The 16,152-nt window shown below is 37.4% G+C and overlaps 1 protein-coding gene across 11 annotated transcripts in view; it reads left to right on the forward strand.

Annotated features, from left to right (window-relative positions):
• The window catches only part of OXR1 (oxidation resistance 1), a 266,285-nt gene extending 253,499 nt beyond the window's left edge, over positions 1-12,786 (forward strand). For all 11 annotated transcript variants that reach the window (XM_051785167.1, XM_051785162.1, XM_051785165.1 and 8 more), the window contains 5 exons: positions 1,055-1,180; positions 3,360-3,512; positions 9,120-9,215; positions 9,804-9,877; positions 10,634-12,786. In XM_051785167.1, coding sequence (XP_051641127.1) covers positions 1,055-1,180; positions 3,360-3,512; positions 9,120-9,215; positions 9,804-9,877; positions 10,634-10,769 — 585 coding nt within the window. In that variant the 3' untranslated portion in view covers positions 10,770-12,786. The remainder of the gene's footprint in view (positions 1-1,054; positions 1,181-3,359; positions 3,513-9,119; positions 9,216-9,803; positions 9,878-10,633) is intronic.
• The last annotated feature ends 3,366 nt before the right edge of the window (positions 12,787-16,152 follow it).

Consider the following 16,152-nt stretch of genomic DNA (forward strand, 5'->3'; position numbering starts at 1 on the left):
TATTCAGATGCACTAATTGTTGTTAAGATTTTTTTTTTCCTTTAGCAAATCTCTCAACATTTTAATAAGTCTTGCTGCAGTGGCTTATCTTCTTAACTTCTTCATTTTGTCCTACTCCTCTGTCATATTTCACTATCCCTAATAAGGTTTAAATATCCCTGCAACAAGATTTATAGAAGGAAACCTGTTTGGATCTCAGCTATTCTAGTTATCAAGACATGGCACTATAATATGAAAGTGCCAGTGAATGTCAGCTGGGGTAAGAAGCTGTTGTGAACTATATCTGATGAGGAATTTTATGGCCTTCTGCCACCTCCACTAAATGGTATCTACAACAACTCAATAGGGTAGATGTATAGGTCACATATTTTACACTACTGCAGGACCCTTGTGCATAATGCATCTTTGCAGACTTCAAAGCTCACTACGCAGCTTAAGTATTATTGCTGCTTTCCCTTCCCCACCCTCAATTCTTCCTTCTTTGATTCCCATAAGTGCTCTGGCAGATCAGTTCATGGAGCAGCAATACTTCAAAGGCTCCATTCAAATGGTTTGCTCAAAATACGTAACAGCAGTCTCTCCAGATGTCTACTGCATATCTGATAAATTTCTTAAGTACTCTGAAAGAGTATTCATTCGGAAACTATTGAAAAATGTCAGTTTTTAAGCTTTAATTCCTTTTTTTGTTTGTTTGTTTTTTTTTTTAATTACACTTAGAATGCTATGTTAGTATTAAAATGCAAGAACTATGTAAGGTAACTTCTGAAAAGCATTTGAAACCCATCAACTGTGTATGGGAACTGTTTGTTTTGTTGTTTTAGCATAAAACCATAGCTTTCTTCTCAGTAGGTGTCTGGTATTATTGGTATATAGTTGTGTACCAGCTTGCTATCGGAAGCAGTGGCAGTCTTGCTCAGATCAAACCTATCGGATTTCTTAACTTTTGAAGGACTTGCCTAACTAACTTGATAACTGCATGATTTTAAACCTGTGAAGTTTATCTTTCCTGCTAATAGAATGGCAAATACTTACTTTCTTGCTGTTCTTTTTGTAGATAACAACAAGAGAAGATATCAATTCAAAACAGGTAACAAATATCAAAACAGACCTGGAGCCTGAAGCATTCCGGCCAAATCTTAGCGATCCAAGTGAATTACTACAGCCAGAACAAATTGAAAAGGTATTAACTTAGATATGTCATTTTTTTACTCCTATATGTTAATGTATCACAAATTGTATGACTGTAGTGTAAAACACACCAGTAGGAAGACCTTGTGTGATGTTAAATAAAAGAAAATAAATTGTGTATGTTAGAAAAGATGTTAAGATCACTGAGTCTGACCAATAACCCAGCACTGCCAAGTGGACCACTAAACCATGTCCCTAAGTGCCACATGTTAAGCATCCTTTAAATACCTCCAGGAGTAGTGACTCAACCACTTCCTTGGGCAGCCTGTTCCAACGCTTGACAACCCTTTCACTGAAGAAGTCTTTCCTAAGATCCAATCCAAACCTCTGATGGCACAACTCGAAGACACTTTCTCTTGTCCTTTTACTTGTTACCTGAGGGAAAAGATCAACTGCCACCTCACTACAATCTATTTTCAGGTGGTAATAGTTGTGGAGAGCGAGTTCCCTCTGAGCCTCCCTTTTTTCAGGCTAAACAACTCCAACTCCCTCAGTCCTCTCGTAATAATACCAGTGTTGCAGATACTTCATCAGCTTCACTGCCCTTCTTTGGACACAATCCAACACCTCAATGTTTTTCTTGCAATGAGAGACCCAGAACAGCTTGCAGTACTCAAACCACAGCCTCACCAATGGCCATATCAGGATGCCATTCTTGTCCACTTGGACGCACTGCTGGCTCATGCTCAGCCATCTGTCAAACAGCACCTTCAGGTCCTTCTCCTCTGGGCTGCTTTCCAGCCACTCTTTCCCTAGTCTTTAGCATTGCATGGGGTGGTTGTGAGCCAAGTGCAGGAGCCCTGCACTTTGCCTTGTTGAACCTCATACTGTTGGCCTTGGTCCAGCAGTCCAACCTGTCCAGATCCCTCTACAGATCCTTCCTACTCTCCAGCAGATCAACAGTCCTGCCCAATTTGTCATCTGCAAGCTGAGGATGCACTCAATCCCCTCATCCACATCATTGATAAAGATATTAAGCGGGACTGGCTCCAGTACTGAGTGCTGGGGAACACCACTAATGACCAGCCACTAACTGGCTTTAACTCCATTCACCACCAGTCTCTGGGCTTGGCTATCCAACCAGTTTTTTACCCAGCGAACAGGGCACCTGTCTAAGCCATAAGCAGTCAGTTTCTCCAGGAGACTGCTGTGGGAAATGGTGTGAAAGGCTTTATTAAAGTCCATGTGGACAACATCCACAACCTTTCCCTCATCCATCAAGCAGGTCACCTTGTCATAGAAGATCAGGTTGGTCAAGCAGGATCTGCTTTTCATGAACCCACACTGGCTAGGCCTGATCTCTAGTTGTGTTGCACATGCTGGTGGCACTCAAGATGATCTGTTCCATGACCTTCCCAGGCACCAAGGTCAGACTGACAGGCCTGTAGTAGATCCTGTAGGGATCTTCCTTACTGCCCATCTTGTAAATAGGCACCACATTTGCTAAGTGGGACCTCCCCAGTTAACCTGGACTACTGGCAAATGGTAGGAAGTGGATCAGTGAGCACTTTTTCCAGCTGTCTGTTTCCTTGGGTGGATCCCATCTGACCTGTACATGTCTAAGTGTCTAAGCAGAGCATGATTCATCGCTAAAATACTTCCTTTTTTTTTTAATCCTAACTTTCAATACCCCATGACACTTCTTGCCTGTGTTTTTGCCCCTCTTTCATTCCTTCTTGAAAACATCATGGCTTTCACTGCAGTTTTTGCTGTACAGTCTGAAGTCATCTCATTTAAAACATTTATAATGAAGTTTTGGATTAAAAGGCACAGGAAGAGGACAGCAAGTAACATTTACCCTTCAGCTTGTTACCTGCTGACTTGAGTGATGTAGTAACCCAATGCTGAGACATTGATGGGACATGCAGTATTGTTATGCAACAATAATTGTGGTTTTACTGTCCTTGAATAAACCTTTTAGATACCTTAACAAAGACATGTACTTCACTTGATAAATGATTCTTCTGCAGGTCACTGGTAAATGTTGGAAAAGAAACTTGTGTGAGTGACCAAAAGTAGAAAATACACATGTGAAACTTCAGGTTTAGTCTTAGCTTTTAAGGCCACTTATAAGCAGTTCAGAAGAACAGAATATGCTTTCATTTACATGTAATACATTCTTAAATGTAAAAGGTATGTTAAATAAAGGGTTGTCATTTTCTTGTTAATAGCTCACAAAGTCTCTTCCACCACGGACTATTGGCTATCCATGGACTCTTGTCTACAGTACTGCGAAGCATGGCATGAGCTTGAAGACTTTGTATCGAACAATGATGGGATTAGACACACCTGTGCTGTTGGTTATCAAAGACAGTGATGGACAGGTAGGAAAATGTTTGTGTGGAAGTAGGGGACCCATCAAGAAAAATGTTTGAGAAGTACAAAGCTGACACTTCAGTCCATTGTGGGAGATAAAATTGTGTGTATCAAGCAGGTTTTTTTCCTTAGAAATATGTTTCACTGTTAAGCAAGCCTCTGACATACTACATTGTCTAGGAAATACTTTAATGATACAAGTTCACTGTTGTAATGCATGAGTCTTGTAATACCCAGTTAAACAATTTAATTTTTTTTAATGCACTTAAGGCACAAGAAATACAGTCTCTAAAACTTTCTTATACTGGAAGATCCTGTTGAGTTGGAATGTCACTGCCAGCTGTGGGCAGTGCTTCTTGGTATGTTCTGTGGCTGCAGCCAACATCTCTCTCCCTTTCAAGGGCTATAGTATCTTTGTTGCATTATTAATTTTTTTTTTTCTTGAGTCTCTGTAGTTGTGCTCTATTTTCCTTTGACTGGGGTACGAATTTCTGAAAGTGGCTCACATCTCACCATTTGAGTAGCAAACATCCCCTCTTAAGTATTCTAGTAACAGGTAAACACTGCAGGCAGTATGAGACTGATTCCTTCTCTGAAACTTCTGTGCTCTCTCGTGGAAGCAAGTTACTGTTGTTATGAAAAGTTGACAGAATCACTGCAAAATCTGTAGCACTTACTTGTCCCAATTTGGTAACCACTGTTTTTATTTTCAGGAAGCATGGGCTCATGTCATTCAGGGGCTCTGAAAACTGTAAATGAAGGGTATGTTTTCTTATTCAAGTCACAACTTCATTTTTTCCTTGTTTCCTGCCTCAGGGGTCTCTTAACAAGAAAAATCCCTTCTAAATTTCTGCTAGTAGAGCAGAAAGCTCTCTTTCTGCTCTTTCCCAGAAGTTCTTTAAAAAGGAGTTTTTTCTTCATTTACTTCTTAATCTTGAAGATAAAAACTATTGAATAAATTTGACATATCTCAACATACTCATCAGCCTCTTAAATGGTAGCTTCTCCAATTCCGTTATTTAGCTTCTTAAGATAAATTAGTAAGATACCTGCTTCCTAGTACCTGATTATCTGACCTAAAAAGAAAATGTCCCTTGTCTGATAGGGGTGTCTTTCCACCCCTATGTAGTATTGTTCTGTTGCTGAAACTATTCATATAATCTTCTACATATGAGTACCTCAGCTTACATGTTCAAAAAGTGTCATGGCTGCCCAGTCAAAACAGGGAGTTTATAGACATGTCATAACTTTTTTTTTTTCATGAAACAAACCTTGATGAATCTTATCTTACAGTCTCATACCTAGGAATGTGTATGAAAGTATTCCTTGGACTTTTGGGTCCAGTAGCCACTGAACTTATATTTCACAGTGTATGCCAAATCTTACCTCAGTTCCTCTCAAGAGTGTAGGACATCCGTGTCTATTTAGTAAGCAGAATGGTTTAGGCAACTTTTATGTGCTCATTCCTTTGACAGTGCAGTGAGAGTGGTGTTTTCAGTAGTTCTGTCTCATGCAATTTTTGCAAAGTGTGTTTGCATTTGATGGCATGAAACAAATTTACACTATCTTTCTGTTCAAAACCTATCGAAATTTAGCATAGTCTTTCTTCTCTTCATGTAAAGATCTACAGTCATGAAGAATAAGATACTGGAAGCATACTGTGCCCTTTGGTAATTAGGATAATTATCTAAGGTTTTTTTGAAAGAGGTCAATTTATCTTTAATATCTTGTATCTTCCTCGCAGATAGTCCTATAAAACTGCTTTCCATGACTGAAAAAGAATCTGAGTACTTTTTTATAGAAGAATTTGTCCAGAAATATTTCACTAGCAGTATGCTAACATAAATACTATTATTCCCTGCCAGAATGTGTTTTTAGAGAACAGGTGTTTATTCATATCCTGTGCTCCAAGATCACCAATGTTTTTCTAAGCTATCTAGTTCAGAGAAGATCCCAAATGAGATTCAGCCTTTTTGAAGAATGACAAAATTATGACAAGGTAGTTTCTTGACATTTGCTGAACTTACCTCATCAGTCTTCTTTAGCATTCTTTGTTCTGCCCACTCTGTAGCTTCTATGTTAATGAAAGATACTGGTTTTGTCATATCCTTAGCTGAAGTACTTTTCTTTTAAACTAGAATTAATTTATTTCCTAGACTGCAACCTCTGAGGCACTGTTCTTTGTTTATGAAGATTCCTTATTTTTCTTATGTTGATAATAGGTTAAGTAAGAGCAAGCGTATCTTGTAACTTCTCATACTGTGTTTCATTAAAGGCTGCTAAGCCTCAGCCTATACTCCAGAATCTTCTCCAGTCTTGATTTCTTTTTCAAATCTATTCGCAATTTTAATTAAACAGCTATTTTTTAAAAAAAATCCAGCCAAAACAGTGAATTTTCACAAATTAAAGCTTTAACTATTAAAAAGCTGAACATTGCCTAGTTGGAATTTAGAATCTTAAAGCCACCTAAATTGCCTGCTCCAGTCAATTCTTGGAGATCCTCTAATAAAGGTGTCCATAAAATCTATAGATACCTCATTACAATAGTTATGGACTGTGTCTATCTATTGGTATGTACTTCTGTTAGTGAAGACACTGAGATCTGGTGTCTACCCTGACAGCTATTTAAAAAGAAATTGGCACTTAATTCCTGAACATGAGTCACTAAACAAGTGGTGGTTTAGAAGTGGAATTAATGCAGTTAATCACCCCAAGGACTGTCTAGTTTGATAATAAGTTGTTCTTCAGATTTTATTGTATACGCTGCAGAAGTGTCAGACATGGAGCCTAGAATTTAGGAATTTTAGTTATCCACCCTAGTATCTAGCCACAACAATCTGATCTCATAGAGAAATCCTATAAGCATCACTTCTCAAGAACTAAAATAACCGGTGGGAAGCAAATTGCTCTTTTTCTGCAAAGTTTTATCTTTTATTGTTTCTTACAGCAACAATGTGATCTTTCAAGACTCAGTTTGAAGCATAGAGAGGGTGTAGAATCCTGATTCCTGGAGGTACTCGAAGCTGAACTGGGCAAGACTGAATCAGCCTAATTATAGCTTTATAATCGGTCCTCCACTGAGTAGGAAACTATGAGAGACCCTCTGAGGTTCTTTATAGCATAGTTTATTCCATAATTAGAAATAAAGCTTCAGAGGCTCTTGAGTAAAATATGCAAGAGTTTCTCTATAGTTAGAATGTACTAGTTTTGTGTTTTACTGATTATACAAATAACAGTCCTGAGATGATCAGAGGCAAACATCGGAATAAGTGTTGTGTGAAAAGCTCATACCTGTGTAGAGGCTGAACTGAGATAGTTTAGGTTTGGCACAACTCTGTTATTTTAATGAAAGGTTATTTCCTCTCAAGGAATATAAATTGTTAATGAAACATTACACTTATTTTATCTTTTTTACTTATACTTACTTACTAGATGTAGTGTCAACCCTGAGGGCTGAAGTAAGACATGTCTTAACTACCTGAATGTAGCTTAGCTACCATAGTTGCTGCAGAGTTATTCAAAGAATGACTTGAGCTGTTAAAAGAAGTTAGGGTACAGAGACTCAGATGAGGACTAAGAAATAATTTGAAGGGTTCAGTGACTTCCTATTGCTGGAAAATATTCATGTAGTTATTTAAACATGGAGTTTTACTTAGCCGATTTTATGTTCATTGATCAAACTTTCTTAATTTGAATTTAGTATGGATTTTTACACTAAAAGATGTTCTATTTAAATTCAATTATCTGCATACAGTAAGTACAGTCTAAAGTCATGTGGTGGGCTGACCTTGGCTGGATGCCAGGTGCCCACCAAGTTGCTTTATCGCTCCCCTTGCCAGCCAAATAGGGGAGAGAGAATAAGATGGAAAACAACTCATAGGCTGAGAAAATAGTTGAGAGAGAAAAGCTAACACCCCGTTTTCTGAAGTCTAGTCTACTGCCCAGATGCTTGTAATCACAAAAAGGAAAAAATGTCTCATGATGCATTTTAGAGCTTACATGTACAGAGAGAATAAAATATGCAATAGGTATAATGGACTAGAGCAATTATAAGTTCTTTCTGACTCTTTCATCCTTAATTTTTAACCTTAACAGTTACAGGTAGTGGAACAGGTAGTAAAGATCAGCTAAAAATGAAATACTGTCTTAAAATTCAAATTGATAACACTTGATGTCTTGATAACATCTCAAGCCTACCTTATATAAAAAATACACAGGAAAAAGGAAACCTTCTGGAAACTAACAGGAAAACAATCAATTCACTTATTTTGGTCTGATTTCTCCAGAAAGCTAGAATGTAATAGTTTCTTTCTCTCTCAAGCCTGTTCTTGACATTGAGACTGTGGGATAATAGAGAAATATATTGCCAGTGTTTGATTCTAGATGTTGAATGAAATAGATGTCTCTGAAAAAAAGAGTTTGGGCTCATTTTCCTGTAACCTCGCATTAAAACAAGAGTACAGAAACTTGTACCTCAGTTCATAGATCTTTGAGATTTTAGACTGAATTTGCTGTTTAACAGCTGAAACCGATACAGGTCTCTGAAAAGTGAGCACCTTTAGCTGGCTGTGATACTTTACTTCATCACCTCGTTGAGTAAGTTTAAAAATTCTTCCAGAGAATCATATTTTTAGAGTATAAATATTGGTCAAATGTATACTCAAAGGTAATTCTCCTAACTGAAGTAAAGGAACAATTTTGTGTTGTGACAAGGAACTTGTCAGTGTAGTGGTGCTTTGTTCTTAAAGATAATATAAAGAAATAAAGTATTAGTAATAATGTGAGGAAGCTTCTGTAAGTGTTGTGCCTTTAAGGAAGTTTGGTATGTAAGTCCTACCTTTTGTCTGGTCTGTAACAATCAAGTCTTAGCAGTGACTTCTAAAATGTACAGTACATCAAATACCTGCTATTGCAAGAGATTAATTCTTGAATTCAACAAAATGTGAGCACATGCTGGCTCATGTCCAGTCTTTTATCTGCAAGATGAAAGTTGTCTGCTGCAGGACTGTTCTCAAGTGAGTTCATCTCCAAGTCTGTACTTAAGTTTGGAATTGCCCTGACCCAGGTACAGGACCTTTCACTTGAACTTGCTGAACTTCATGAGGTGCACATGGGCCCAGTTCTCAAGTTTGTCCAGGTCCCTCCGGATGGCATCCTGTCCTCCTGTTAAAATCTGTCTCTGTTGTAAGACAGGGTAACCAGTGCTTACCTGTTACTTGGATTGGAATGAATAAATTACATGAAAAATAACGCAGTTACAACTGGGAACTTGCTGAAAATGGCTTAGGTCAAGTGGAATAGGAGTTGTCTAAGAAATTTTAAATATGTATACATTCTACCTGAGAGTTTTCTGAGTTTAGTTTTTATCCATTAGTGTGGGCTTTTTTCTTGATCTGTTCACTTTTTATTGAGAAAGTCCTCTTACCTTTTTATTGTACCACAAAGCACTGTACCATATCTCAATACACTCAGAACCATGATAACAGCATAAGGCTCATCCTGAAGTGAATTTCAACATTTACAATCTAATTTGCTTATCTTGCTATTATTAGAGATTCTCAGATGGTGTGTAGTTTCTCTGAAGTTTCTCTTGCTCTTATGTGTTTTTGCTACAGGTTTTTGGTGCACTAGCATCTGAACCATTTAAAGTGAGTGATGGCTTTTATGGCACTGGGGAGACATTTATGTTCACTTTTTCTCCAGATTTTGAGGTAAGTAGTAATAACTTTGTGTGCTCTTACTCTCCTTCCCTCCTTCCCTCCTGCCATGTGCATTATCCTAAAATAGTTACAGAACAAATCTAACAGTAAATCTGAAAAATACTATGAGTTGGCCAAAAAAAGTTGTCATACTAGTTTGTCCCTTATGGACAAAGTAAATTGGTAGTGTTTGCATAGTGAAAACATACTTAACCCGACTCTTTCATTGTACTGAAGATTTCTGTACTGTTCTAAATTCATCCAGGTGTCTGTCTGAAAATTAACAAACTGCATCCTTTTAAAGGGCATATCATCTAGCCTAAGCATATTTTCTTGGTATTTTTCATTCTGTAGAAGTTTCTATGCTCAAAGATGGCCTGTTTGAAATGGTCCTATTTTAATTACTGTAAAATCTAAGAGAATTTTTATCTGCAAATATCTGTTCCCTGAATTTTCTGTGTAAACTTGATAACTTCATTAAACTGGCCTCTAGCCACCCATAGTCTGTGTGTACTGATATTTGGGTTCCCTTCCACCCAAACAAAAAGTTCAGATATTTTTACTTACTAGTCTGTTTTGGTTTTTTGGGTTTTTTCTTAGGTTTTCAAATGGACAGGAGACAACATGTTCTTTATTAAAGGAGACATGGACTCCCTTGCTTTTGGTGGAGGAGGGTAAGTTATAATTAGTCTGTTAAAAGTGTTTGTTTGAACACCTTTGAGGAGGAGAAATTGGAGTTTATTTCAGTTTGAGAGCTCAGGACTCAATAGTTACCAGCCAAGAAAGCTTTAGTTTGTCAGGTGTTCAGCTTCTGATGTTGAAGAAACTTAAACAGGAAGGTCTGTCTTAAGCGTAGTGTGGCATAAAGTTTCAGCCCTGCAAGATTATGATGCCTTCCATGCTCAATTTGCATGTGTGTATTGCTCTATTCAGAATGGACACAAGATATTGTGATTCTGAAAGTATGTAAATGTGAAAATTACGCATCACTAGAAGAGGGCAGAATTGAAACTGAACTGTCCCAATAAATGCCAGTGTCATCAAAAATTATACATTGTCTCACCCCGTTTCCCCCTCCCTGCCCCCCCAGGTGCATAAGCTTCTGGGATGTTTCCCCTTTTTTTAATCAACATTCTCTGATATAATAAGAGTACTATTATATCTTCTTAATAAAAGTGGAAGAGGCTGAAAAACTGAGGAATTTTAGGTAGCTTTCTTATTTCAGAATGTCTGAAAAAGGATGTTCCCAAATTAATAGTAAATAGTGAAATAGTGAAAAAAACCCAAAATTTATCAACAGCAATGAGGTACTTGTGTTAAAAACGAATTCTTTAATTCCTTCTTATTCCTGAATTTTGAATGAAAATTACATTGATAGGTTTAATGCTTACTTCCTCAGTCTTTGGTTAACTGCATTGTCTGTCTTGCAGAGGAGAGTTTGCTCTTTGGCTCGATGGTGATCTCTACCATGGAAGAAGTCATTCATGTAAAACATTTGGGAATCACACACTTTCTAAGCGAGAAGACTTCATTATTCAAGACATAGAAATATGGGCTTTTGAATGAGTATTTAACTATTTCTACAGGTTCTTGTCCCAAACCTGACATGAATCAGTGCAGCTTAAAAATCCCTAGGAGCAATATAATGCATTTTACTTCTGATTTTTTTTTTCAAAGTTTTTAGTGTGGCCATTAGTTATTATTTTTAAATACCAGACTTTTTTCATGCTCTCACATCTGTAATATACTGTCATACTTTTTCTAAGCTGTAGACAATTTTACAAAATATTGACCATGTGGACTAAAAATTAACATTAGTTACTTTGAGCCTTGCAGTCTGTAAAATTCTTATCCATATTACAGTTGCCTCCCAGGTTTCCCACACACACCTCTCTGCAATCCTGCTAGGGGGCTGCTTCATTGAATATAGTTTATTATTTTTGTATTCAAATTATGTCTATGAATGAAGTTGCCCTCTCTGAACCTCTAAGAAAGCTGCGTGTGGGTATTTGGCAGCAGCACTGCAGGGATTGGTTCAGGCCAACAATGGGTTATTCATGGTGCCACAAATGGATGAGAAGCTGAGCATTCCTTTTTAACACGTCCCAGTACACACGTGGTGAAGTTAGAAGATATCCAAAGTCAACAGTGCCACTCGTCTTGTTTATTGTTCATGTTTAGAAACAAGTCAGTTAATAGGTGTTCTAACTGCATGCTGATTGTATTTAAAGAGTGTTTTGCACATGCTGTTAATGATCTGCAGGTTTGGGACAAATACTGACGATACTGAGCTACATGGCAAGGACTCATAAAATGGCAAGAGAATGTAAGAATATGATAATTCCACACAATTAAAAGGCTAAAGCAAGAAAAACTCAGTGAATAATTTGTAGCTATAGTAGGGCATTAAAAGTACAGAAGCAGATGCATCTTTCTTCAACATAAAGTGTCAATATATACTGTTATACTGTTGTAGCCGTGTAGCACATCAGCTCCAAGAATATAGCTTATTCCTGTCCAAAGAAAAAAATATTTGTGATGTTTTTGAGTGGGTCTATGTTGTAAATTTACAATTAGCACCAGCTCTGATTAAAATGACATAATGTATTATAGGTAGACAATATTGTAATTCAGTAGACTCGTGGAATATGCAAACTTACTGTCATGTGACCTCAAAAGAAAAATGACAGGCTAGAATACAGTTCCAGTAGCTCTTGTCCACTTTTGTAGGAAAATTGATAAGCCAATGTGGCAATAACAGCTCAACAAAACTGTTTGTTTCAAAGCTTTTATTCTATGTTCTGCAAAAAAACAAACAAAAAAAAGAACAAAAAAATTGCTGTTAAGTGTGACAGTGACTGACTTTGTGCTGAAATTTCAGCTATTTCAGATAAACATTGTATATTATCTTGTAAATTAATGTTTAAAGTAGTTTTGTTATTATAGAAAAGTGTTGATTGACGGGTTGCTTATAGCACTTTAAATTATTCTAGAAATGGAATAAAAGCCAAATGGGTTGGCTTAAGTAGATGTAGTTGTATATTATTTCAAAATATTTACATCTCTGGAAAGTTAAAAAAACCCAACTTACTCGAAGACAGCTTACTGCTATGGTAATGAGAAAGGGCAGATGTTTCATCTATAATATGCTAATGCTCAATATGAATAGAAAAACAGGGCTTTGTTTCCTGTCTCTATGTATAGCTCTTTATCCTTATTAGAACTTAGTACAATGTGTAGAGTAAATGTTTACAAAATAAGGAACTGTAAATAAATTGAAATGGCTTTTCTCCCCTTTGGTCTTCCACAGCAGTATTATTGTCTTTGTGGAGTTACGACTGATTATTACAACAACAAAAAAATAAATCCTGTAATGGATTTTAACTACTATAAGCTCACAGTGATGTATAGCAAATAAATCTAAATATACGTAAGAATAAACTTGAGTTGGAGTTTATTTAGAAGTTGGAGTTTACCTAGAAGCACAAATGCATTTTTTTCTTGCTGTTCATTTAATAACTGAATAAGTAGGATGCCTTTGCTTATCCTTTATGATTTTCTTTTAAAGCCCTATGGGAAGCAATGAGAGTGCTATATACTGTCTTCAGCCACTTTTAAGGGGAAGGAGAAAAAAATGTCTCAGATCATCCTTGCTGACAAAACCCATTAATTCAAGTGCTTAGTCTATCCTAAGCTCATATTGCAAATAAACCTATTTCAGATTTTCTTAGGCTGATGTGAAGAATTTTATAAAGAATTATACTTTGAAGAATTAAATGAAAGCACAGAAAAATCTTCAGTAGCTGAATGTCTCCAAGTCTTCGACCACTCTTGGAAAGGCACAAGGGAAAAAAAAAGTGGAAATCAAGAGTAGTGTATAGTTAGCAGTACAGTAGCAATCATGCTTATAAAATACTAAATTAGTTAAGGAATAGAAGGACATTCGACTTAGTGACCGTGACAACACTTAGTGATGTGACTACCTGTGTAAAGGATCTCTAGAGAGTAATGCATGTCTGCTAATGAAAGACCATGGATTTTATTAACCAGAGGTGTAGTTAACTTTTGTACAATGCATATAAAGGATAGTCTAGGTGAGATCAAAGGCAGTGTCTTGATGTACCTCCTGCCTTCAATTCAATATGAATTTTCTGGCAAGGTTTGCTTCTGTGGTTGTAAAGAGTTGGGGTTTGACATACATTGAAGGCTTATGAGATTCATTTTCAGGAGTTCAATGCCAGAAGACTGTCCCAACATACAGCTCTTGGATGGATTCATAGAGTAATTTGATGTTTTGCTTGGATACCTGGGATTCTTACCATATCATCTTTTGGCTCTAAATCCTATATATGTTATTTACAGCTTTTGTGAAATCTGCAAAAGGTCATGATTTATCATATATGGCTTTATCATATATATCATTCTCCTGCTTACCTGTGATTTTTTGGTACAGGAATTAGCATGTCTGCGTGAAATCCACTCTTTGAAGACGAGTAAAAACATTGACTACTTCAACTTCAAATAAAACAAATAATAATCTTGTATTCCTCATTCAGCACTTGTATCCTACTTTTATGTTCTTCCTTTGTAAATGAACAGATGTCGTCAGGGTATTTTACTGTTAACACAGCAGTAGGGAGCTCAGTTAAGGGAACAAACCTCTACTCTTCACTTTGGAGTACATGCTACTGCAATGAAATAGAGTACTGGAATAGAGTGAGGGAGAGTCCAGCTGAGTGCATGGTGTGCCCTTGGTATAGTACCTGCAAACCAAAGTGGTCCTGCTGGCTGTCTCACTGCAGAGTTGCCAATGGCAGCTCTGCTTTCTGCTGTTCTGCTTGTCTGACAAGCTTTGTCATCCTTGTTGGTCTTCTGTTGTAGCAGTTACACTGCTCGTAGTACACATGCAGTTGAATACTAAGCTACTTTTAGTGTGCCCTGCGGTGTCAGGAAGTGGCTTTAGCTGAGATGTTGGTGTGGTGCAATGTATACACAGCAGTCGAAATGGCTGTGGGAACAGGGCTTGCCAGTATTTGTTCTGTGATTAGTGATGATTGAGCATATCACCACAAATGTTACACTCTCCACTACAGCTAATTTTATTTCAGTAGCCTTTCCCTGTTTTAAAAATGAGTTATAATACTGAACTCAGGCTGTACAGAAACATTTTTAAAGAAGGAATTATTGCTGTGGAATAGGAAGCTGATTTCTACTGGGTGGGATACACATCTGCTCGCTTCAAGCCACTGCAGCAAGTGTGGTAAGACTTGAAAAAATAAAGTGTAAAAGTCAAATTTATTTCTTCTGATACAAATTCTGTGCTGTCACTTAAACATGAAAACTACATTCAGAATATGAAAAATGTACTTCAGTTCCTGCAAAAGAAGAGATTAGTTTTTCAATACCAAGTAAACTACACAACCCTCACAAAAGCAACACTCGCCTCAGAGAGGAAAGTGGGGGAGATATGTTTCAAATACAACATTTGGAGGGTGAATACAGTATTTAAGAAAATAACGTGCAACTCTAAGCAACTGTGAGAGTAAGTGTTGCACACTTGTCTCAGAGTTTAAGACTTTTATATTTGAAGCAAGTCAGAACTAGGAAAGCAGGTCTTGAATAAAAATTTACAGAGACTGCTTTAATCAAGAAGGGTTTGACCTTTACCATCTTTCTGCTTAGAACATTTAAATTTGGCAGAGGTGCTAGTTTCACAGAAATGTAACACAGTGTACTAGGAGAGTTAGAGTGGGTAGTTCATGGAGTGCTTTTGTTCAGTTGTTTTTAATGGATTCAGATTTATTTTCTCCTACTTTCTGTGGATATGAAATGCTGAAATTCAGGGAGTGCCACTGGTCTGTTCTGTTGCTGAATGTGTTTGAATAAAAGTTACAGGCTTTCAGTTCTCTCTGCTATGTTCCATAAAGGAGAAAACAGGAAGGTTCCTTATCTCTTCTGTCACTGAATTACATACAGTTTGACTGAGAAGTTTGCTGTGCAGCTTAGTCTGTCCTTGCCTGTCTTGCCCCCAGTACTAGTGGAGGCATTATATGGAACTGTTAAAGCATAGTCTTGGCCCCAGTGACTTCTGGTGTTGTACAGGAGTGTGCAGAAAAATAAATGCCAATAATCAGTTGCTTGCAAATGCTTAAGTGAATGACTTTTATGAATTTCAGTAGGTGCAGATGTAGCTAAATTTCAGATGTTAGGACTGGATCAGGAGCAATTGTTGCTTCTAAAGTAGATGCTTAACTTGCCCTAATGAACCTGGAGGAAGATGGTTTTGTTTGAGAATGCCAGCAGTTTATTCAGTCCATGTTGGGTGTCTGCCTCCCTGCATTTTAAGGGGCAGGAGCAAGAAAATGCCAGCACTAAATCTGCTGGTGATCCAGTCAGCCCAGCCTTTTTCATCAGTAGGTTGACATCCAATCCTTAAGGGGAAGAAAGCACTCAAGATTCATAGATGCTCATGGTCAAAAGGAACAACAGTCAGGGGTCTGCAAAAACTCTGAAAGTTTTGTTAGTAAATTACACAGGTGGCATGGAAATTGGTGTGTTAGTACCTGACCTACTATATAAGTACATGGCAATTGGTTTTAGATAAAGGGTAAGATGAAGAGACAAGGAAAGAAAAGAAAGAGTAAAAGAGACCACCAGCGTTCCAGTGTTGGTCCAGCTCATAGGATGTCCTGAGGCACTCAGCCAGTCTTGGTGGGGTTACTCTTTTATATGTAGGTTTTCCCTCCCCTGAAGATAGTGACTACCTTTCAATGCAAATTAGTTATCATGTGCAGTCCATTCTTTCAGACATGAGGAATTTTCTTTATTTCCAGAAGCAGGTTGGAGGGTCTTTGGTGGTCTTGATCCCCCCCTACAGTCTATGCCCACTTCTCAGCCTCATTCCTGCCATTGCATTGCACTACTGTGCTTATCTCCAGGAACTAGAACT

The sequence above is a fragment of the Manacus candei genome, unplaced genomic scaffold (assembly GCF_025592945.1).
Source record: "Manacus candei isolate 608988 ecotype Guabito, Panama unplaced genomic scaffold, ASM2559294v1 h1tg000019l, whole genome shotgun sequence".
Lineage (NCBI taxonomy): Eukaryota > Metazoa > Chordata > Aves > Passeriformes > Pipridae > Manacus > Manacus candei.